We start from the raw sequence: 23,186 nt of genomic DNA, 5'->3' as shown, positions 1-23,186 counted from the left end.
GTTCAAGGGATTTGCTAAATTAAAACTGTCTCCACAATTTTAAGTGGTGGAGACAGAATTTGACCTCGGACTCTGTAGCTTCTTTATTGTCTACTGCACGGTCCTGCTCCACATGGGCTGTGTGTGCACTTCTTCCACAAGCAATGTCCTACTACTTGATCCTCTTAACAACTCTGTGCAAGGTAGACAAGGCAGGGCAGAGATTTAATTTACACAGCTAATAAGTAGCGCATAGATAACTATTATAACAATTATATTCTAATATTATATAATATATAATATTATATTATATATTTATATAATACAACTATTATATAGCCATATTAATTACACAATGTTAAAGAGTTCTTTTTCTCATTGGACCTAGGAAGAGATGGAACATACAAAATAATCAGAATTTACTTAAGTGACATTGATTTTTGTGCATATATTACTAAAGGGGAATTAAACAAAATATCTTAGAACTGATGAATGAAATAGTTACACTAATGTATAAAACTAAAACAATTAATGCAAGGAAGGAAATAAGCAGTTTAAATCCAATTTATTGGGCCAAAGTATTGAAGTGCTTGTGAAAAGCAAAATAGAACACCCAACTAAGAGACATTCACATTACCTTTGGGTATTTTTTCTTTTGGCTGAGAAATAACAAGTGTCACATCTTCTGGTGCATTTTGCAAAATTTCAACAGCAGCATGGTGGCTGACCCCCTCCAGACTCACACTATTCACAGATATCAAACGGTCTCCTATAAAAAGAGACAACCCAGTATTTTCAAGAACAAAGAAAAATTCTTCAAATCTTAGAAATGTCATCTCCTCTCCAGTATTTTCATTTTGCCTAAGTTCCACTTTTGCCCTCTGCAAATTCATGCCTGTTTTAATAAAGTACTTAAGAAATTATCAAAATGTGAAGTACCTGGCTTTAAGCATCCATCCAAGTCAGCTGGTCCTCCAGGAGTAATTGAACTGATAAACACACCTAGATCCAGTCTTCCCATCTTCTCCCCACCAATAATTTGAAATCCTGTAAAACAACACATTTTTAAAAAGATCTTCATTATACTGGTGTTCTCAATGACTAATAATTAGCCTCCTTGAAATGCAGAAATGTGAAGACTGAGATAAAATGATTAACAGGTAACATGTATATTATAGAATCTCTGTTAAACTTGGTGGAAGTATCTTGCAGGCCCTTTGTCTAGGTAATTGGTAATTTGGTGGGAGGGGTGGGGGATGGTGGGTAAACAGCCAGTATCTTAATCATAACTGGGCATGTGCCTCCATGCCAATGCTATACTTTAGACTTCTCTGAATTCTCATGGACCTTCAAGAATCTCATAGTGACTTACCTAAGCCATACTTTGCATCTTTTTTCAAGTTCACCAACGTGATCTCCCTTTCCGGTGAAGATACAATGCTCCATCTTTTGTGTAGCACATCTATAGGGTATTTATAATTTTAAGAGAATACAAACATAACATGCTCAGGCATTAAAATTGTCAGCTTATTCCAATTTAAGTGCTAATGAAGACTGTTAGTACATTGTTCAGTCCCTTTAAAAATATATTTTAAGGTTACTGGCATTGCTATCAAATATACGTATCCCCAACCCCCTTGCTCCCTGATATGGAACCTAGGGCCTTGTTCTTGCTAAATAAGCATTCTACCACTGAGCCCCACCCCCAGCCCTATCATATTTTTTATAGTGATTTATAGTTTAAAAAATAATTACACAACATTTTTCCCTCATAAATTATTTCTTTTGAAATGGTACAGTTCATTTACAAATGAGTAAATAAATATCAAGAGGATAAATGATTTGAGTAAGCTTAATAAGAAAGCACAGAAAAGAGCTGAGCCTTCAACTTCAGTTTTCTATCTCTTTTTGTTACATCACAGTTGACTCTGAGTTTAGTAACACTTAATATACTAAAAACCTCCCTCTAGTTGGGTAAGATAGCATATGCAGACCTGTAATCCAAGCAACTTGGGAAACTGAGGCGGGTTAAAAATTCAAGGCCAGCCTCGGCAACTTACAGAAAGACCTGTCTCAAAACAGAAACCTCAGGGCCTGGGGTATAGCTCCGTGGTTGAGCACTTGCCATTTGCCTAATATGCAAGGCCCTGGGTTCAATCCCCAGTAACAAAACCACCACACACACACACACACACACACAACATTTCCTTCTAATTAATGGTTGACATTTTTTCATAATTAATAAAATACTATTAGTAAGTTCTTGAGCAAAACAGCACTAAAGAAGAAACTGAATCTTTTTCTTTTTAAAATCCCACTATATGATTTGTCTGGCACATTTAGTCTCAAAAGATTTTCAACTACCATTTTGCAGATGAGGAATAACTGACTTCTTCAACATTATAGCTGGTATCACTGCCCCCCAGATACCTGAAGTCAATATTTAGTAAACGCTAGTTAAATCAATTATTTAAATGAATGTCAGCATCAAAACGAGAATTTACTCTAATTTCCATATACTTTTTTAAAAGTAGGCTAATCATTCACAAATAACCTTCTTAATGAAACCAATAAATATGAAAATTCATTGCCATTTTAATCAAGCTAACTCATCTACTTAGCAATTAAAGCATTTGAGCACACACAGTTCTCAACATCAATTACAACTTGACAGTGTGAACTGGTCTGTGATGAAGGTGGTAGTAGTGGTGAGTTCAACACATTCAGAATGGTAGTTCTGTAAACTGAGTCTTCAAATTCAAACTCTACCAACTCATAAACCAGAATTTCCTTAAATCTTCATTGCATTCTTATAACAAATCAGTATAACCCATAGATCTTATTTATCAATGTTCCAACATAAGATGGACTTGAAACTTTGTTATAAAACAACTAGTAATTTTGCTACACAATACATATTGGTAACCAAGTAATGTAAATGTGATACTTCATATTCTAGAAGCAAACTCCTTTAGGTTGAGAAAACAATAACCATTTCCTCTTTTGAGATAATTATCTCTCTTTTTTGCAGTACTTGGGGTTCTACCCAGGATCTCCTGTATGCTAGGCAAGTGTCCTTCTACTGAGCCACACACCCAGCCATTTTAAAATTGCATTTTGAAACAGGGTCTCACTAAACTGGCCAGCCTGGTCTCAAAATTGTGATCCTTCTGCCTCAGCCTCCCAAATAGGTAGGATTACAGACATGTGTTCCCAACACCCTTGTATCTTAAGCACCATTTTTGTAAAAGTTTCTTAGCTCCCTATAATATATGTACTATTCTGTTGTTCCTTTCTGGCTAAAACTTAATTACAATCAACAAGAGTAATATTAATTAGTATCTGTAATGATTTTGCTAATGGAATTACAAAAAAAGTTTCTGGACAATGGTTTGAAGAGCTCTATGTATTAGGGAGTCCTAAGCAAAAAAAAGTCCATCCATTACTTAAGGCTTAGTTTAAATACATTATCTAAATATCCAAGATTCCTTTGTCCTAAAATAGGCAACTACTTTTAGTTTTCAGCTAGAACAAATATAAAATAACACAAAACAAAACTCATAAAATAAAATAAACAAGGAGTAAGGCCATATTAAGAATAAAACAAGCGAATGTTTAAGTGACCACTTGGTGAAGTGGTAAGAGACAAAGACATAATCAAATTGCTTTGTAAAGTGATGAACTGATAATGATTGTTTTGACTTTCCATTTCCCCCTCAAATTTCAGATTTAAGCACTTGCTGTCCAGGAATTGGACAGTTGAAAACTAAAATGAAATTCTTTACACTCTGGTACTGGATAAGTCTGAGTGCATGTAGTTTCCAGAAAAGCAAATTCCAAGGAGTAGAAACAGAATAAAATGAAAGATGGCTCCTGAGTTACTCTGCTCCTTATCCTAATCAAGAAAGGAAAAAAAGAAAAAAAAAAAAAAAAAAGGAAAGAAAGAAAGAAAGGCACTTAACCCAGCCAGTTTTCAAATGTAAACTTTTGTCACTATTGTGAAGATGAAGTCAGCTTGTGCTATGCAGTGTTTCTGCCTTTGAATAATACCTGGAACATTCCTATGGAATATTTGTTGCAAGGCACATTTTCATTCAAAGAATAAAAATGCCATTTTCATTTCCAACATATATGACAACAGGATTGGCTAATATTACTCATCTGGCTCCTAAGTCTGTGTGCGTATTTGTATAGCTATCTCATCTCCCTAACTAGAAACAACAGAGCTCTATATATTTAAGGACCTACTACTGAGATTTCAGCATCCATTCATTCAATTAGTCTAACTTCAAATGTTTTCTGAGCAATGTTTCTGTCAAAGTCTATCACTAAGCTTTTTTTTTGGGAAATAAAGTGAGGTAATTATATGAAAGCTGCTAGCAAAGTAAATTTAAGAAAAGCAAAGATCTAACTTTACTTTTAAATAGAATGCCTTGAGTACTGTCAATAAAGTAGCTGCATTATAAAGGCATGCGTTAGACCTACAGAGAGGTCCTAAGAAGTACTATAGCAGTTTGGAGAGAGTAGAGGCTTCTTCCTGCAGGAGTTAGAGGAGTAAATATCAAGGAAGTAGGGTAGGATTTTAAGAAATTGAATATATAGATGGTTTTACTGCAATAAGTAAGATACCCACAAAAGCTGAGATTTGAAGAAGGCTGAAAGTGTTATTGGGAAATATTTGGAGGACAAGATTTGAGTAGGTGGGAGTTGAATGAATATTTGATTAGAAAGGGAAACTTTGCTAACACACTCTTTTGTAACCAGGACATTCTTTCTCCTCTACTTAGTCTTAGAGGTACATGGAGTGACATGAATGTGGAAGGCAGAGGATGTCAGGGTACAGTTGCATGTTACTAAATAATACTGTACACATGCTGAGTGTCCATTTATCAATTCTTTTTATATAGTCAATGTTAAAAACACTTTTCTTTTTTATTATTTATTTTATTTGTTCTAATTAGTTATACATGATAGCAGAATGCATTTCAATTCATTGTACACAAATGGAGCACAACTTATCATTTCTCTGGTGGTACACGATGTAGAGTCACACCACATGTGCAGTCATACACATGTACCTAGTCAAAACACTTTTCATTTTATTTTTCAAATTGGGGGACACAGCAGCTGAGGTTATATAGTAGTCTGCAAACTTTCTTTTCCCATTAATATGCATCACACCAAAATTTATAAGTATTTTAAAGTGAAAAGAAACTTCAACTTGAAAATTCTAGTCCTTTAAGTAATACATGCTAGTGTCATTTCCAGTAAAGTTCACCTGGGAAATAACTTGAGAAGAACTGAATAGTGTGTAATTCAGAAGCTGTGTGCATAACCTCTCTGCTTTAGGGACTGTTGTTCTAGTGCTGCCTTGCTCATCTCTCATGAAGGTCACAGACGTATACAGTCCTTATCTAGAATAGTTCAAGTAATGCTGTTGACAAGTATGTTTATGAGCAAATTAAATTGTCTAGTAAAGCAATGCCAAAACTAAAATGGAATAGAAGAAGACTTCAAGGAAGTAGGATGGGATTTTAATAAGTGCAAAATAGAGATGACTATAAAAACTGAATCAATCTAAAAATATTTTAGCAAGAAAACCTAATTTTCTTGGTTACTGATATACATCCTAGTCAATATCATCAGAAAGTTCCATGCTACTAAGAAAAGAGTCAATAGAGGAAACTCCAATAAGAGGACTTAGTAGAGAGGGCTCTGGAAAAATCCATCACTGAGGGGGGAAAAAACGTATTTCACCTCCTGGGGATGATGTGGGGTCAGCAGTACCATACTGGTATTAAAAACTAAGAGAAGTTTTTTCATTGTTATGCTACTACTATGCTATATATGCTGGTGGTAAAGTGGATCATAACCAAAACTTCAGGGTTTTACTTCTGAGTCAGCACTTATCAACTAAGTCAATTGGGATCACATAACATCATTGGGACTCATTTAAATGATCTATAGAATAAAAAGATTTGGACTGGAGAACCTTTAAAGTTCCTTTTAGTTCTCAGTTTAGTTGACTGTCTTTTACACCTGGTTAATTCTACTATCTGTTCCATCCTTTATTTGCACTTTAAATGTTCAATTTTAATTATAATTTTCAAATTGCAGGCATTTTAATTAAACTTAAGTGGGAGGAAAACTAGCATCTGAAATTACAATGGTTTTTGACTCCTGACTAAAAAAGTTTATTTTAAAATCTCATTTCTACTTGTACAACACTTTATTACTTGGGAGTTAAGATTGCTCATAAAGACAATAATTAGTTTTAACACTGGAAAAGGTTTATTTCAGTGTTTGTACTATGTTACTGTGTCCCAGGATAACTTACTTTATAGGATTTTTTTTTATGGTTCCTGTGTGCGCAACCTCATAAAATCTAGTATATATTTGGTGGTTTGGACACTTCAGGAAACTACATGACAAACTTAGCTAAAAGGGTCCAAAATATCTCTGCTTCAAAGTGCAAATTTAGAACACTAATGACTTTTTAATTTCTCTTTTATGTTTCACATTCTTCAAGAATTTCTAGAGGCCATAAAAGGTAAGATTAAATTCAATGCATTCATTCTTATTTTAATTGACAAATAATTCAGTTATTAGGTGATGTGTTGTTCATAAATCTCATCTAATAATTTCTGCTGGCAGGAAGAGAACTGAAATGAGAATAAGATATCCTATATTCAACTTGTGGGCAATTAATTTAATTTTATGACCATTTGTTTTCTTATCTGGGAAAATGTGTTTGCCATGCTCTGTATGTGAAAATTTGACTCTCAACAGAGTACTAATTTAGCCCACTTAAGCAGGTTCAAAAAGAATCTGAGAAAAGCATGGACTAGTTTTCAAGCTGTCTAGGGTTTACCTATAAGAAGGTATCTTCTGTATGGGCCAGGTGGAAAGATGAAGCTTCTAAATGTTTCAGCAGAGAAATTATTTAAACCTGCCCATGCTTATTGGATATCTAGTATAAATTTTCCATCAGATATTCAATTAAAACATATTTCAGGTTCTCATCCTTAAGTATATTACTGTCCTGCTTCTTTCAAAGTTTAGCAGAGAGATATAAACTATAGATAGTTAGGCATTATTATGTTGGGAGGCAGTCTAAAATGTGGGATAGAGCATGGGTTCTGGAAACAGACTGCCTATGTTCAGAGATCATGGTTCTGCTACATGCTGGTTCCATGACCTGCACAACTGAACTTCTCTATGCTATGGTTTCTCATTTGTGAGGAGGAAATAACATTTGCACCCATCTCATAGGGTTGTTATGGAGATAAAATGAGAAACAATGTAAAATGCTTAGACATAACAAGTACTCAGTATGTTAGTCAATAATTATTACCATTATGGGCATGTTAAAAGAAAAACTATTTAAGGTATGCAGGTGATTTAGATTCAATCTATGTAAGAAGTTTGATCATCAGAAAACTATATGACCAGGGTCTTAGTAACTTACATATGTTTAGGAATTTTTTCCTTTAATTATATGCCCTTAGATTTTCTGAGGCTTGATAAATCCAAAATAGAGTTGACAAAACAATTCCTCTTTGAGTATTTAAGACATTGCATGTCTTTTTATTTTGGAAACAATTTTACTTCCAAGAAAGATTTTACTCCCTTGAAAAATGACTGTGTATTTCTATTAAGGGAATGATGATACTAGGAAGTAGTACTTTGGTGTTTGACAGTTTGACCTATAAAAACTCTAATTCCATATGATTCAACATTTTTCTTAAGCCTTCCCTTTTTGCATTTGCTATCAGAAAAATGAGATCTTCATCAAGTTTAGCTGTATCAATCATTTTGATTAGCATATTTACTTCTCATCAGGCTTTTTAGTTTAATTTTCAGAGTCTGAGGGGGGAAGACTCTGAAACATTTTTGGAGAAAAGTAATATATTGGGAGTAATAAAAATACTTTTTTCTACCTATAAAATTGTTAGAAAGATCAAAAAAGATAATTCATATGAAAATACTTTCAAAATTCTAAAAATTTTGACTCCACTAACTCAAGGCACTGTATATTTCTATTCTTCTTCCAACAACTTTGTTTCTAAAATTCTTCTAAACTATAAATCTCAACATTAAAAGTCTATAAATTTTCCCCATAATGTTTAGGATAATCCTGAAAACGGGTTCCTACTTAGTTCTCAAGCTTTGCCCCAACCATCACATGCCTCCCTACTGAGACCCTGGCTGGTTCCAGAATCTGGTATTTTTAATCCTGTTTCTATGTCTTTCTAATCTTGCTGTGCCCTTGCTCTGGAATGCTTATCTCCACTGTTCTGGCTGAGCAAATCCTCCTTTGAAGATTCAGTTCAAGCATCCTTTTAAAATAACTGCCTCAGTTAAAGCTTTTTATCCAAAATTATCTCCCACTTGAAATACTACTTTAGTGTCCTTATCTCCAATTTTTTATGCATTTACTTCATCAACAGTAGCCTAAACCAAGGTCCCATTACAAAACTAAGATGTGAAAAATACAAAAATGTCCTTTAACTCCAATTTAAGGCCTAAATCCTTGGCAAAGAACTAAAGAAATCTCCATTGTTAAATCCAAGTCTATCAGATAGGGCAAAAGAAAAGAGAAAGGATATAATAAAAATGAGGGGAAAAACATTTTGTAAACCTACCATTTTCTTTTAAGGGTACTTGGGATGAAGAATTTCCAGAACTATGCATACTCATTCCTGTGGTATAAATTAAATTATTAGACATTTTTAAAATGGTCAAATACTAAAGAAGTAATTTCTTGTGACAAATTCATAAAAATCAGTAAAACATTAAGGCAGCAACACTTTTATGTACACTGACAAAAATGTCTTCCCACAATGGGCATACTTACTATTTTTAAGTAGTAGTTAAGCATGTTAACTTGTTTTGCAGAATAAATTTAAACACAACTGTGTTGTTTCTGACAGTGACATTTTGATATGTCAAATATGAAATGATGAAATTAAGTTTTAAAAGCATTTGTCCACATGTTAAAAGAAAATTAAAAATTCAATAAGAATGATTTAAATAAAAAACAAATGCAGAAAATAAATTTTACTTTTATACATTGTTTCAGTTTATCTGTATTTTTCTATACAATACTACTACTTGCCTGATATATGTGAAAAATTTATGTAGGATGAAGCCTTCCTAATAAAAATAGTTTAGAATCTCAGAAATCTCATTATATGTGAAAATATTCTGAATTTTTTTCCTAAAGGATTCTTTTTATACTGTTTTCAACAAGAGTTACCTATAGAATTAAATCCTGTCTTTCATCTACTTTAATTTTTTTTAACTGATTCAACTTAAAAATGGTAGTATAATCTCTGAAAGTTGTGGATGTCTACATTATTAAGGTTGCTTCCCTCAAAATATTCATCAACTATAACATAATTTTTTTTCTGACTTCATTAATATGCTCTATTCCAATTACAAAAACAAAAACAAAAACAAAAACAAAAGACTACATTTAACTCTGGATCATTTGGGCTAAATACTGGGTCCAAGGAGAATTAAGTACTAGTATTTTGGTGAAATAATTGAAGTGGGTATCCTTGTTTCCTTTCTTTCTGTTGAGCTGCTTCATATTTTTTGAATAGTAGTTCTGATCTCTGTGCTTAAATACCAACTCCTCTGAAAGATTGACTTCACTGCATTCCCCTTCAAAAACACATGAGGCAAAGGCATTCTGAACTATGTATCTTATAAGGTAATATGTAATAGATTTGAGAATATATTTGGTGGTATATGTGTGCACACATGCATCCCCATAAATACATAACTTCTACATTTAAATAATTAACAGGTCCTTAAAAGCTAGCTGGGAAATTTGAAGAAACTTAAAATCAACAAGAATTTCCACCTATCAACCACTGCACATTTCATAAAATTATTTTAAGTTTTTTGCCTCCCACATGTGAGGCTTTGGGTTCAATCCTCAGAACCACATAAAAATAAATAAACTAAATAAAGATATTGTGTCCATCTTAAAAAAATCTTTAAAAAAATTATTTAAGTTTTTTTTAGAGACAATTCCATTCATGCGAAGCTGAAAGCAGCCTAAATAAACATTTTGAAAAAATGCAGTAGTATCAGATTCCACTCACAAAGGCTTGTGATGAAAAGCCAAGGAAAGGTAATCCAAAGCAAGGCACAAACTGGGTTCTCTTGGTATGAATGTCATGACTAATGTGACCAAGAGGAAGCTAAGTAATAGTCAGTGCCATGAAGCAATTTTGTGTTCAATCAATTTTAAATTTTATTTGGTAAATTTTAACTATATAGTCACTGTTTTGGCAATTAGTGTATGGAACCCAAAACAATTTCTTGATCCTGTTCACTTCACTATGAGCATGAGATATGGGAGAAAGAAGGTAAGCTTGTTCATGCTGACCTATGACATATGCTTGACCAGGGTCTTCAGTGGCTGAGTCTGATTCATGTTTCCTCCTTTCAGGGCTTCTATTTAAACTTGCAACAGACCTTGAACTAAAGAGGGAAAAGGAAGGTAGGAGGGGAAGTGTCAATGTAAAAAAAATATGGTGAAAATAATAAAATGTCTAAACAAAAACAAATGTATGAAATGTAGAATTTATAAATATGTAGTTTGGGTTAGTTAATCATGTTCTTACTTAAGTTTTGTGAATCCTGCCAAAGATTCTGTATCAGATCTTGCCATCTGGTGAAAGGGTTTTCCCACTAACTCCACAATGGTCTGAGGTGGGGGTTCCATGTTAACAATGACATTTTTCCGAAGAGGATAGAGAGAAGCCTGACTGAGATCATGGTATGATTTACTCATCCCTCTAGGTTTTTCCTCCCATGAAGCTTTGTCACTCTTCTCTTTTGAATTGTTCTGCAATGGCTGGTAAAGCGACAACTCTGAGCAGGATAGCCTCTTCAGAATCTCAGCTTGAACTGATAAAGGTCGAACGGCAAGTTTGTTCAAGGTGCTGCTGGCCAGACTGCCAGTGCTGATTGCACGTCCCATATTAAATCCTCTAACGGACTCTGCTTGGAGATTCAGGCTCCTAAACGAAGCTCTCTCTACAAGGAAATAGGATTGCTTTACACGATGGAAACATTGCAGTACCTCGGTGAGAAGAGTTATTTTAATAAGCAAAATATAGCATGCAGTTTTTAACCGTTTTGATTGCCAGCATAGATAGATAGTTCTCACAATGTGGCAATCAAGGGTTTTTAAAAGGAAGTTTGAAGATTATGGTTTTCATACCATCTCTCCATCCTTTTAGTTATTGCTCAGCCATAGCCTATTCAATGTTTTACACTTCATCTCATAACTCTTAGATCCAAAAATGTTTGCAGTTTAGACTTGCTCATGCTGACCCCAATTTCTTATAGCTCTCATTTAGAAATGAGAGTGGCATTTAAAAGAGAAATCTTCAACTTCAGTAGCATTTTTGCTAAAGTATCAGAAAACCAAGGATGGGGAGAGGGAAAGATGAAACCTGGATGGGCCGACATGCCTGAAAAAGAAGCTGCACAGAGGAAAGTTGTACCCAGAGAAAAAGCTCTCCTTTATTGTATTTTTTTAAAGCTTAAGGCAGATTGTGGTGATGGCGTGCCACTGTGAATGTAGTAAAAACTATTGAATCATACACTTTATAATTATATATTTTTGTACTTTATAGCTCAATGATGCTGTTACTAGAAAAAAAAAGATTTTAAGGCACAATTTTTGTTGTTGTTGTTGTTGTTGTTGTTGTTATTTCACTACTGTGCCAATTCCCACCTTTCCACCTTGCTGACCTCATGATTTAATTGAGGTACGAGAGCCACAGGAGAATAAAATGGTACTAATCTTCTCTCTTTTGGTATCTGTAAATTAACATGATCAGTGAGCTGGGAATCCCTTAATGCTTAAGCTCCTTTCACTGCTAAAGACACATCCCAAATCATCTTTTACATTCTAAATTTAGAAATACTAGAGAATAGGTGCTTGGCTATTCTATTCAGTAGGAACCAATATCATAGCAGTATTTTAACATTAAAGATTGTTAACAAAAACATTGCATCATCTGTAAATAATGGACTAGGAGCATAAAATTTCACCATTTAGTTGTTCATGAATTAAACCACACCACAAGGCACTGGCTGTTTCCTTCTGGAAAGTAACAACCCTGTGTTGCACTCTATTTAGAATAACCTTGACCACTATGTAAAACAGCTGGGAAAATTTTCTTTTAAAAAGAAAAATGTCAAATGATTAGTGACTTCGATCTTTAAACTGTTTCACCTATCTTCTAATTTCTAAGAAGATTCATAATATTTCATCTCAGAAAAAAGGTTGAAAAACATTGAAGATTTTTAATATCTATGCATTGAAATGAAGTTTAAATAAACATGTCTCGTTGTCACCAGGAAAATTCAATGTTCTTTCTTCTAAAGTAGAAGTAGACATCAGGTTAAAATAAGACCTTAGAAAAAGACTTTTAGTTTAAAAATTACCATTATCATCTTTAACTTAAAATGTGGAATTTTGTTAAAGCAGATAACATTATTTCTGTTGTCTTTTACTTTGACAGCAGCCTTTATCAAAGAAGAAAAATGAAGCCTTATTCAGATTCAATTACAGGAAATGCCTTTACATTCAAAAGAATTCTTCATTTTTAAGGAAAATATAGACCAAACTTTTGTAATAATAAGGGCAACCAGTTCAGTTTAGATTTTGTTAACATACCAGGGATTATGGATATTCAAAGCCATTCATAACCTACTCTTGGATAGAGCTTAAAACAGTATACATATTCATGGGATAGGAGCATAAACCAACTACTTATTTCATCTCTCCTACTGCCTTCCAACTGGAAAGAACTCCAACATGGATCATCAGTATAGGGAAGGACAACAGAATGAACCTGTATCTTAATACCAATGTTCCAAATTTTAACTCAAAAAGTTTGCTAGTTCCACACTCAGTCTGCAATGCATACTTTCTACTTTGTTTCTTAGTCCAGTCTCTTACATCATTTTGTATTTCTCTATATTGTCAACTTATGCTCTTTTGAGGAAAGACTTCATTTCTTCTGTTACTCCATAGTACATACCACTTACAAATCGTAAGTGCTCAGAAAGTGATTCTTTTAAAATTGATTTTCATGCAAATTACTTATTTGTAATAGTAAGAGTGCTGCATTAGGAACTAAGAGACCAGCATTCCACCCTAGTTTGACTTCTTACTATTTGAGGTTAAGTGAGATACTCTCTTCTTGGAATTAATTCCCTCATTAGTAAAATTTTGGAAATTTTTAATGGCCTCTAAGGTCTTTTATAGCATAGTATACTACCACATTAAGGAAGTAGCACACTTTTTTTTTTTTTAAGCTTATCAGTCTCCTAGGGATTATATCAGTAATTTCACTTGTTTGGTATGGACAGCTAAATAGGTAGATAGCTAATTCTATCCCAATTCCAAGCAGGAAATAGTTCCTTTGAAGGTTTACAGAAATCTGGGAGAGCATAGAGATAATACCAATTAAAGTGCTTTTACCATCTGAGTTTAAGGATGGATAGCTGTTTTGGTCCTAGGGGCTAATCTGTGAGATATGAAGAGCATTTCCCCTTCATGGATTAAAAAAATAAATATCTAAACATTCAGTTACTTTCCTAAGGTCATTCATCTACTACTGCTGTTACTGCTATATGGTATGTGGTACATAGCAGAGCAGTACACAGAACTATAGTAGCAGTATCTCCTTCTGTTGCAGATTATACTGTTACTATAACTACTACCCAACAGTAAAGTAGTAAAGGTAGTTGTGGTAAAACAAGTTTGATGATGATATGATAAAAATAGCAATGAATATTTACTTAATCCTTACTTCACTCTGCTGGACACTTTTTCTCCCCCCTCTCTTTATTTTGGTGCTGAGGATCTTCATTTAAGCTAGGCAAACACTTGGCCACTGAGCTTCTTCCCCAGCCTGGTTTGCTGGGCACTTTTAAAGTGCTCTACATATATGAATTGATTTCTACTTTGCAATGACCTTATTATGTAGGTACTACGATTGTAATAATCAAAATGCTCCAAGCTCTGAAACTTACGGTGTACTGAGATTATGCTACAAGTGGAAAAGTCAATACCTAATCTCATGTGAAAGATAATAGTTGAAACATAGGTATACTAAAAATACTGTATAAAATTATCTTTGAGGCTATTGTGTAAAGTGTATGAGACAGAAATCAGTCTTATATTTAGATTTGGGACATATTCCCAATCTCATTATATATATGCAAATATTTCAAAATCTGCAACCACTTCCCTGACAATTTATATTTGGTTCTGTAGTTATTCATCTCAGCCTCCTAATAGGGATGCACTCAAGTAAAACTGACAGGTTTTAAATCTGCCACCACAAACCGTATGTCTGTTTCTTCACTATTCTGAGTGTATACTCCCCTTGTCCCCTGCTTTGTTTCCCATGTTCTTTCCTTTATCCTTCAATTTACCCCCAAACAACTTTAATTATTTTCTCCTTGAAATACAGTTAAGTGCCACCTGTCCAGTCTTCTAGCTTCTGATCATCCTCTTCTCTGTAATATGGATCACAGAGTCTGAATGATATAATCTTAAAATCTTGAACCTTACTGTGTATTATTGTTTCATGCATGTTGGTCTAAACCTTCCCAAATAATGTGGAATTGTTCTGTGGGTTGAAAACAAGGCCAAAACTTTTCAATAACATTTACATTAAATAGCTTATTGCTAAGTACAAAATAGACATTTCAACAGGTTTTCCCTGACTTATCTGGGGGTGCTGTTTTTCAAACGAACATAAAGCTGAAATCTTGGCTTCATTTGTAATACCTTTATACTTTTGATTTAGTCATTTAACAGATATATATGCCTTATAAGTTTTCAATCCTAAACATGGCAGTTCTAAAATTTGCAGTAAAAGTCAAGCATATGCCCTGGAATCTCCTGAAACTATGAGCTTTTTCTTACCAATATCATGGGCATCCTGGTTGCTCTGTCTTGCTCTCATCTGTAGCTGGAACTTATGCTGGGAAGAGCAAAGGTGCAGCAGATACTGGCATACCTTACTGTTGTCTGTCTGGAAGGCATGTTTTATCCCATCTGATGTATTTTGCAACGTGATTTTCTTTTTCTACAATATTAATCAGAGGTGTTCAAAGTTAGGATGCTTTCCTATGATTCTTATTTGCCAAAATATAGTTTATAAGAAGAGATATTATTCATACTTCCCATTATGAGGCATGGGTATTCCTTGACCTATATCTAATATAAATATAATCCTATATTATTATAAACAAATTCAGGAAATAAATTAATATTATTTCAGAAATTATAGTCATCAGCAAGAGAAACAGTTTCTTTTTTTTTTGTTTCCTTTTTTTTTAAAGAGAGAGAATTTTAATATTTATTTATTTATTTATTTTAGTTTTCGGCAGACACAACATCTTTGTTTGTATGTGGTGCTGAAGATCGAACCCGGGCCGCATGCATACTGCTTGAGCCGCATCCCCAGCCCCAAGAACAGTTTCTTTTAATGATATTTTTAATCAACATTTTGAGTTGATGGCTATGCTTACAAATATTGAGATTGTTTAAATAAAAAAAATGACAAGAGATAAGTAATTTGCTCCATTGGGTAAAGAAACTGAAGTTCAATAAGAATTGTTTTTTAAAATTAATATACAACAATAACAGCTGTGATTTAGTTAGGTAGAATCTGGATGTCATGAAGGCTGGACTAGAATATATGGGAAGTTAAAGAAAATGTGGCAATGAAATGGTACTGGATAACATAACTGCTGGGTTGAGAGATGAAATGCTTTGATATTTAGAGATGGCAATTCTTACCTAATTCAGGGAAAGTAGAAAAATGACAAATTAGTTTTATATCTCTGACATTTTAAAAAATGAATGTCTTTTGTGTAGGAGTGCTTTCCAAAGTTTGTAACCTTTCAGGTAATCCATATGCCTTCAAGAGTGAGCATTCAATATGCCAGGAATCTAAGATTAGTTCTTTAGAGAATTAGTTCAATACAGTTAGATTCTACTAAAGCTCTTACCTCTGTTCAAATTATTCTATTTCATGTCCCTTATCTTTATTTCAAATTAAAAAACAGGCACAAAAAAATCAAATTTAATAGGATTACAAAAGATATAATGACAGAATATTACCCAAACGCCAATTATAATTTCTGGCTTACTTACTTATACTTTTTTGGGGGCAGGGGAAGTGTATTAGGGATTGAACCGAGGGGTGCTTAACCACTGAGCCACATCCTCACCTCTTTTAATATTTTATTTAGAGATGGGGTCTCGCTAAGTTGTTGGAGCCTCCTTAAGTTGCTGAGGCTGGCTGTGAACTTGTGATTCTCCTGTCCCAGCCTCCCCAGATATTGGGATTATAGGTGTGTGCCACTGCACCCAGCTATTTATAAATTTTAAAATTTACTTTTCTCATGTATATTCACATTAAAGAGACTTTATATCCCAAATTTAAACAAAAAACTAGTACCTTTTGTCAAAAATAGAATTCAGCTATAAAAATAGGTTATAATGCAATAAAAACAAAGGAACATTGTTAAAATGCTATCTAGATATTGTTGCCAATCGTTAAAAATGGAAATGAGCAAGTGATAGAGCTGCATTAAAGACATAATAACAAAAAATTAATATCTTGATTATCAAAAATATGACTAGTAACTTTCAAATAGTTAGGGAACTTTATTTCCTAATAAACACACCTATTAACTATTGTCAAGTAATTTGCAAGGACAGTGAATTCCATCACTGAAAAGCTCTCTCACGGACTGAAGCATTAACATAAATGACAGAATCTCCTTAGTCTACCAGTCAAAAGAGCTATACAACTGGTATCTATTATAAAACACCCAAAGGTAACAAGGGGCATAGGACAAAAAAGTCTCACCAAATATAGGTTAAGAGGTCCAAAATAATTAGGAAAAGTATTATTATAGATGATTTAATATCTAAGTAAAATGTGGTTTGAAACAAATTAGAAAAATATTTGGTTCTAAGAGTTAATTGATGGAATGGATAAAAATTGTGCCTGAAGGAACTGAGAGATGAGAAGGCCAAAGGATGACTTTTCGATATTCCCACAGAAATAGAAGTCAGTAGAAGAAAAAGGGGAGAGTTAAAAATAGAGTTCTATGTTAGAGAAAGAACTTCAGGATCAATGAGTATTGTTACATACAGGCAGAGTTTACACTGTCACAGATCTTTAAAAATGAGCTCATCATGGCTATATATAAGGTTCTATATATAGGGGCTGCTGTGATAGCTTGGCAAATGATATAAAGCTGACTGTTATATGATGATTTGATTACTGCCTCTTGAAAACTGATCCAAATTAGAACTGTGTTTAACCAGTCTAAGGTTTCCTTCAGATACGTGCTCTGTAAGAAGTTCCATTCAGGGAGGTAAACTGGTGGTCTGGGCTTTCCTGAGAGAACAAATTATTATCTAGAAATCTTAGTGGCACCTCTGAGTTTCATGGAAAATAAATCAATTAACCATTAGGTCTAGAACTGATTTCAAAGGTCCTTACGTTGAATATTATCCAGAATCCATCATGACCTTGATATCTTGAACTCCTCATAAGAATACATTTCAGCCCAGATAACATCTAAAGTTGTCAGTAATCCCTGAATAACATTAGAAAAATAAATACCCAAATGTATATACTTTTTTATTCACTTCTGGGGTTTGCTAGTGGCACTGAATGTTCAGACACACTATGTTCAATATCAAAATGTGCTTTTAGAGCTCACTTTCTTCCATAAACGTTTTTCTAAGAATCACTTTTCGAACTTCATAGAAAGTAGACACTAAAATCTATCACTGCAGAAAGTCATAGGACTAGTTTATAAAATCCAACAAATCTCTGGACCTTTAAAATTCATACTATAAGGGATCCATTCTTGAGCTAAAAAAGGTTTATGGGGATTAATCTAATTATGTATCTTTAAAACATGTGGGGAGTTTCTCCATATGAGAAGTTATGACTCAAATAAGTTTGACTTAACAGAGAATCCAACTTGGTTGTAATTTAACTAAAAAGTTAATTGAGCATATAACCAGCTAGGAATGTGTCTTAAGCTTTGAAAAATCACCTCCTGAGAAAACAAGAAACAAATAAAATCTCAGTAATACTTCCTACAACTAAGAAGAAAGAGTTGAATAGTATTAAGATATGGTAGCCTGACTAAATGGTAGGGTCTAAAGTTTACTTAAAGTTAATGTGTTACATTGGAAATTGGCAACATTCATTTTAAAATATAATAAAACAGGTTAAAAGGTACATACAGAAAAAGAAATCTTCTTGGTTTCCCTCCATGGAAAACGAAGGACCAATGTACGAATTCCATTGTGAACTTCGAACACAAGGACACCTTTAGAACAAACTCCAAGCAATATTCCTGTTTGTGACTTTTTCTCAGGGTGCACTCGGTGAAAATGAACTCCATATTCTGTTAATCTTTGGCAGACCTGTTGGAACAATATAAGACTACTTTGATAAATGGAGACATAAAAATATAGAAGTTGTACTTGTGCCAATGTAGTTTAAGGTGAAAAAGATAGTTTTCAACAAATGTTGTTGGAATAATTTGGATCCATATTTCAAAAAATAAATCTCAACACTTATTCACCAGATATATGAAAATTAATCTAACATGGATCACAGGCCTAAATACAGGAACTAAATGTATAAGTCTTGGAAAATATTTGTAACCTTGGGTTAGGCAAAAATTTCTTAGATGGGACAGGAAAAACATGAATCATAGGAGAAAAAATTGATAAATTAAAACTTTACTGGGTTTGATCCTTAGCATGATAAAAAACAAAACCAAAAAAATCCCCTCAGCAACATGAGAAATAAATATACATAAAACACATATCTGACAAAGAAATTGTATTCAGAACATAAAGAACATGTGCTTTTAGCAATAAGGAGACATCAAACCAGAGAGAAAAATGGGCAAGAGGTTTTTATTAGACACATAACAAATAAGATATAAATGGCAAATAAAAACAAAAAGATGCTCAGTATAAATTAGAGAGATATAGAACCTATAATGATATACTACTACTCACTTATTTCTAGGACTAAAATGAAAAACACTAAAAATTCCAAGTGTTATTGAGAACAAGGAACAACTGAATTCTCATATACTGCTGGGAGGAAGACTACAAAATTGTACAGCCATTTTGGAGAACAGTTTGACAGTTTTTAACAAAGTAAAACATACTTCCAATAGGTCCCAGCAATGCTACTATTGGGTATTCACTCAAGAGAAATAAAAACTATGTTCACACAAAAATACATATTGGGATGTTTAGAACCACTAAGAAAAGAATAAACAAATTTTAATTCTGCACAAAGGTAAACTACTCAGAAATATTAATTAAAAAAAAAAAACCACCTAATGGGCTAAAGTTGTGGCTTAGTGTTTGCCTAGCATATATGAAACACTGGGTTCGATCCTCAGCACCACATAAAAATAAAATAAAGGAAAGAAAAAAACCACCTAATGATACATACCACACAATGGATGAATATCAAAAGTATTACTTGAAGTTAAAAAGCCAGAAACAAAAGACTGCATACGTAAGATTTTTTTTTTTTTAATATGCAATTAGAGAAATGAAAAAACTAGGGTAATAGCAGACAGTAGTTGCCAGGGAATAGGTCTGGTGGACAAGAACTCACTGTGACAGGAAGCAAGGAACTTTTTTGTATGTATTGGAAATAGGTCTCATCAGTGTTTGGAACATTTTTCTCTGTAAAGAGCCAGGCAATGAATATTTTAGGCTTTATGGGCTGCAAGCTTGCTGCTGTTTAACTACTCAACTCTGCTGTTGGTATTGTGAAAGTAGATATATAGACAATGTGTAAACAATGAGCATGGCCAAGTTCTAATAAAACTTTATTTACAAAATTGGTAGGCCATGGTTTGGCAAACCTTCTTCTTTTTATTTTTTTAAATATTTTATTAGTGCATTAGAGTTATACATAATAGTATGGTTCATTTGACATAATCAAATGTGCATGGAATATAATTTGCTCCATTACAATCTCCATTTCTCAACCATCCTCCTTCCTTTACTCTACTGGTCTTCCTTCTGTTTGCTTACTATTTTTTTTTTTAAACTGATGCTTCATAGGTAAACATAAAGGTGGAATTCACTGTGGTATATTCATATACATACATAGCATAATTTGTAAACTGTTCTTTATCGTGACTGCAGAGGTGGTTGCTCTACTGTATATATTTTTGGAAACTCGTGGAAACACTGAAAAGTGATACATTTGATGTTATGTAAATTATACCTCAACAAAGTAAATTAGCAAAAAGATACCAATGTCTTTCAAAGACAAGGTGATATAAAGCAGAACACTAACCTTTAAAGGTTGTGTTAATAACCTAAAAAATTTAGAAAGATGCTAAAGAGAAAAGGAGTAGCAGGATATATTATCAAAAAGAGTAGGGTAACATAATATGCATTAGGCATGCTATTTACAGGAAGAAAACTGAAACTCAGAGAGGTTGAATATATTGTCCAAGGTCACCAGGCTAGTTGAAACAAGAATTGAAATGCAAGACTATCTGCCTACAAATCCCAGGGCAAATTCTTTTTACTGGGCCCACTGGCCTTCTTTGTTGGTAAAAATATAATTTGATAATTTATATCCTACAAATATAAAATGCACTACTATCTTTAAATGTGGACTTAGACAAAACAAACCACCTTGGCTTTCTTACCATGAATCCTAGTTTAAAGGTGGTATAGTTCTGTGAATGAAGCACCTTCATAGATTTTTGTAGGTTTGAGAAACTTGGCTCTCTAAAATATGGATCAGCAAATAGAAGGCATACTGTACATCCTAGGGAGCTGAAACAGGAGAACGTTTTCAAAGTTTCTTTTTATCAACAAAACACATTCGCTATTTGCATTGGAAGCTTGTATGGTATTATCTTTCTTGATCACAAATGCCTTACTATTTGTCTCACAGGAAACTTGGCAGAATTCAAACCAAAGCCAATTTTTCTGACTCTACCCCTATATGAATTAGTGACCTTTTAGGGGAGAGAGAGTTTTAAAAATGATGTTAACTGAATTTTAGGCTTATTAAAAAAAAAACAAAACAATTCTAGAATGAGTATGAACTTGCCTCTCAGATTTAGTCAACAAATTCAATGGTTTCTTCTTTATAATGTACTTTGATTTTGAGAGAATTGGATAGGAAAAAAGCAGAGTTCAAAGCCAGATACAGATTCAAATAGTAATTTTGCATCTATAGTAGCTACTGACTTTGGGGATGTCCTCTTGGAACTTTAGTTCTCTCTTTTATAAAGCAAGAATTCAAACACCACAGTTTCAGTCAGTAATAAGTGAGAAAGGATGATGTGCAGTATCAGTTAATGGTACCTAAGGTTTTAGATGTGTATCCTCCAATAACCCTTGCTGATTTTTTGAAAGAGTCACAGTATTTATCATTTGTAGTTCTGCATGCTTACCTTTAAAAATTCTAACTCTGTCTCTTTTTCAGAAGCTCCCACATAGGTATTATGCAGTTTGGGTAACTCTTCTTTAATATATGATAAATCAAGTTTCTCCATCACTCTGGCAGGCAAATAATGTTCCAGTCTAAAGTAAGACACACCATGAACCTAGAAAGAAGACTGGTTTTGTAAGTGGTTCTATTTGCTTTTCACTGGAGTGAACCCTCTTCCTCTTATCTTAACGTTCTTGCCTTGGCTAGTACATGGAATATTTCTATTTCTAATTTTCTCTCTGGGGAATGATTTTTAGAGGAAGTGCATCAGTATTTCTTTTCTATTGAGTGAGGGAGACTAACTGAACTTACTGGCAACTTTAGGAGAGAGACATTCAAAAGTCCCATGCCATGATAGTTAAGCATTAATGCTGTGAAGGACATTGATCTAGTGACACAGGCTCTTATATGGTTCACATTTAGGAATATGAGGCTCTGAACATCTAAGAACCCTGCTATGTGCCAGCCCTCACTGCGTAAATCCATGCTGAAGACAAAAAGATCCCTTTAATCCATATTTCAATAATAACTCCTCTGTTTAGTCTCTATTAGTTAGAACGTGGGAAAAGTATTAAGTGCTACATATCCTTGAATTCAAAGACAGAATAATTTTAAACAGAAAAATAAATCCCAGTTGCACAATTGTATATCATTAATATAGTTGGGGAACTAGGCACCAAACTAGTCTCTTAAGTCTTTGGATCTAAACATCAATCATTTCAACCAGGCTTAGTCTTTAACTATGCTAAGAATAAGAACACCAATACAAAAGCGGTTTTGGAGAAAACAATAAATCCTACCTCTGGTTGGTAATCCCCATACTCAGCCTGGAGAGCCAAGGACGCCAGCAATAAGGCAGTCTCATCGTCGCAGTGCATCCTCTCCTCCAAAATGTCTTTGCGCAGCTGAAGGTAATACTGATGACAGGTGAGAGTGTGTCTGAAAGAAAATAAACAGGAACAGCTTGGCATTTGATCTTGAATCTTGGGGTAATTTTTTATTACAGGAATAGAAATTTATTTCTCAGATAGTTTATTATTAAGTCTGCTATTAAGCTATTAAAAGGTACAAGAACTAAATAAACCATGTTGAAGGAAATAATGAAGATCCTTTTCTGTAGGGGATATGTTCTAAGACCCCAGTGGATACCTGAAACCATATATAATACAAGACCTTGCATATGCTGTTTTTTCTTAAATATACATGGCTATGATGGAATTTAATTTATAAACTAGGCACAGTAAGAGATTAACAACAATAACTTACCGTATATATTAGCAACATCAGCTTATGAAATTTTTTTCCTTTCTTGAGACCTTTCATCTTTTATTTAAAGGAAGCACTGTGCAACTTCTCTTTGGCATGTCCAAATTGCCAGCATCTCTATACTTATGTTTTGGGGCCACTATTAAATAAAGGTTGCCTGAACACAAGTACTGAGATGCCACAATAGCTGATCTGATCACCAAGGTAGCCACTAAGTGGCTAAAAGGCAGGTGGAGCATACAGTGTGGATACACTAGACAAAGGCATGATTCACACCCTGTGCAGGGCAAAGCAAGTTGGCACAAGTCTTCATTATGTTACTCAGAAGGGGGTACGATTTAAAATGTATCAATTGTT

At 33.7% G+C, this 23,186-nt stretch overlaps 1 protein-coding gene across 12 annotated transcripts in view; it reads right to left on the bottom strand.

Annotated features, from left to right (window-relative positions):
- Ptpn13 (protein tyrosine phosphatase non-receptor type 13) overlaps positions 1-23,186 on the bottom strand; it is a 196,089-nt gene that overhangs the window by 56,365 nt on the left and 116,538 nt on the right. For 7 of the 12 annotated variants that reach the window (XM_021721200.3, XM_078021578.1, XM_013366005.4 and 4 more), the window contains 10 exons: positions 22,364-22,502; positions 21,526-21,678; positions 18,311-18,493; positions 14,954-15,116; positions 10,620-11,034; positions 10,382-10,476; positions 8,625-8,681; positions 1,352-1,441; positions 919-1,026; positions 617-748 (listed from right to left, as the gene is read on the bottom strand). In XM_021721200.3, the coding sequence (XP_021576875.2) occupies positions 617-748; positions 919-1,026; positions 1,352-1,441; positions 8,625-8,681; positions 10,382-10,476; positions 10,620-11,034; positions 14,954-15,116; positions 18,311-18,493; positions 21,526-21,678; positions 22,364-22,502 (1,535 nt within the window). The remainder of the gene's footprint in view (positions 1-616; positions 749-918; positions 1,027-1,351; positions 1,442-8,624; positions 8,682-10,381; positions 10,477-10,619; positions 11,035-14,953; positions 15,117-18,310; positions 18,494-21,525; positions 21,679-22,363; positions 22,503-23,186) is intronic. The other 5 variants (XM_078021577.1, XM_078021579.1, XM_078021583.1 and 2 more) reach the window with 3 other exon arrangements.

Source organism: Ictidomys tridecemlineatus, chromosome 9 (assembly GCF_052094955.1).
Source record: "Ictidomys tridecemlineatus isolate mIctTri1 chromosome 9, mIctTri1.hap1, whole genome shotgun sequence".
NCBI lineage: Eukaryota > Metazoa > Chordata > Mammalia > Rodentia > Sciuridae > Ictidomys > Ictidomys tridecemlineatus.
This window is presented reverse-complemented; position numbering and strand designations above follow the sequence as displayed.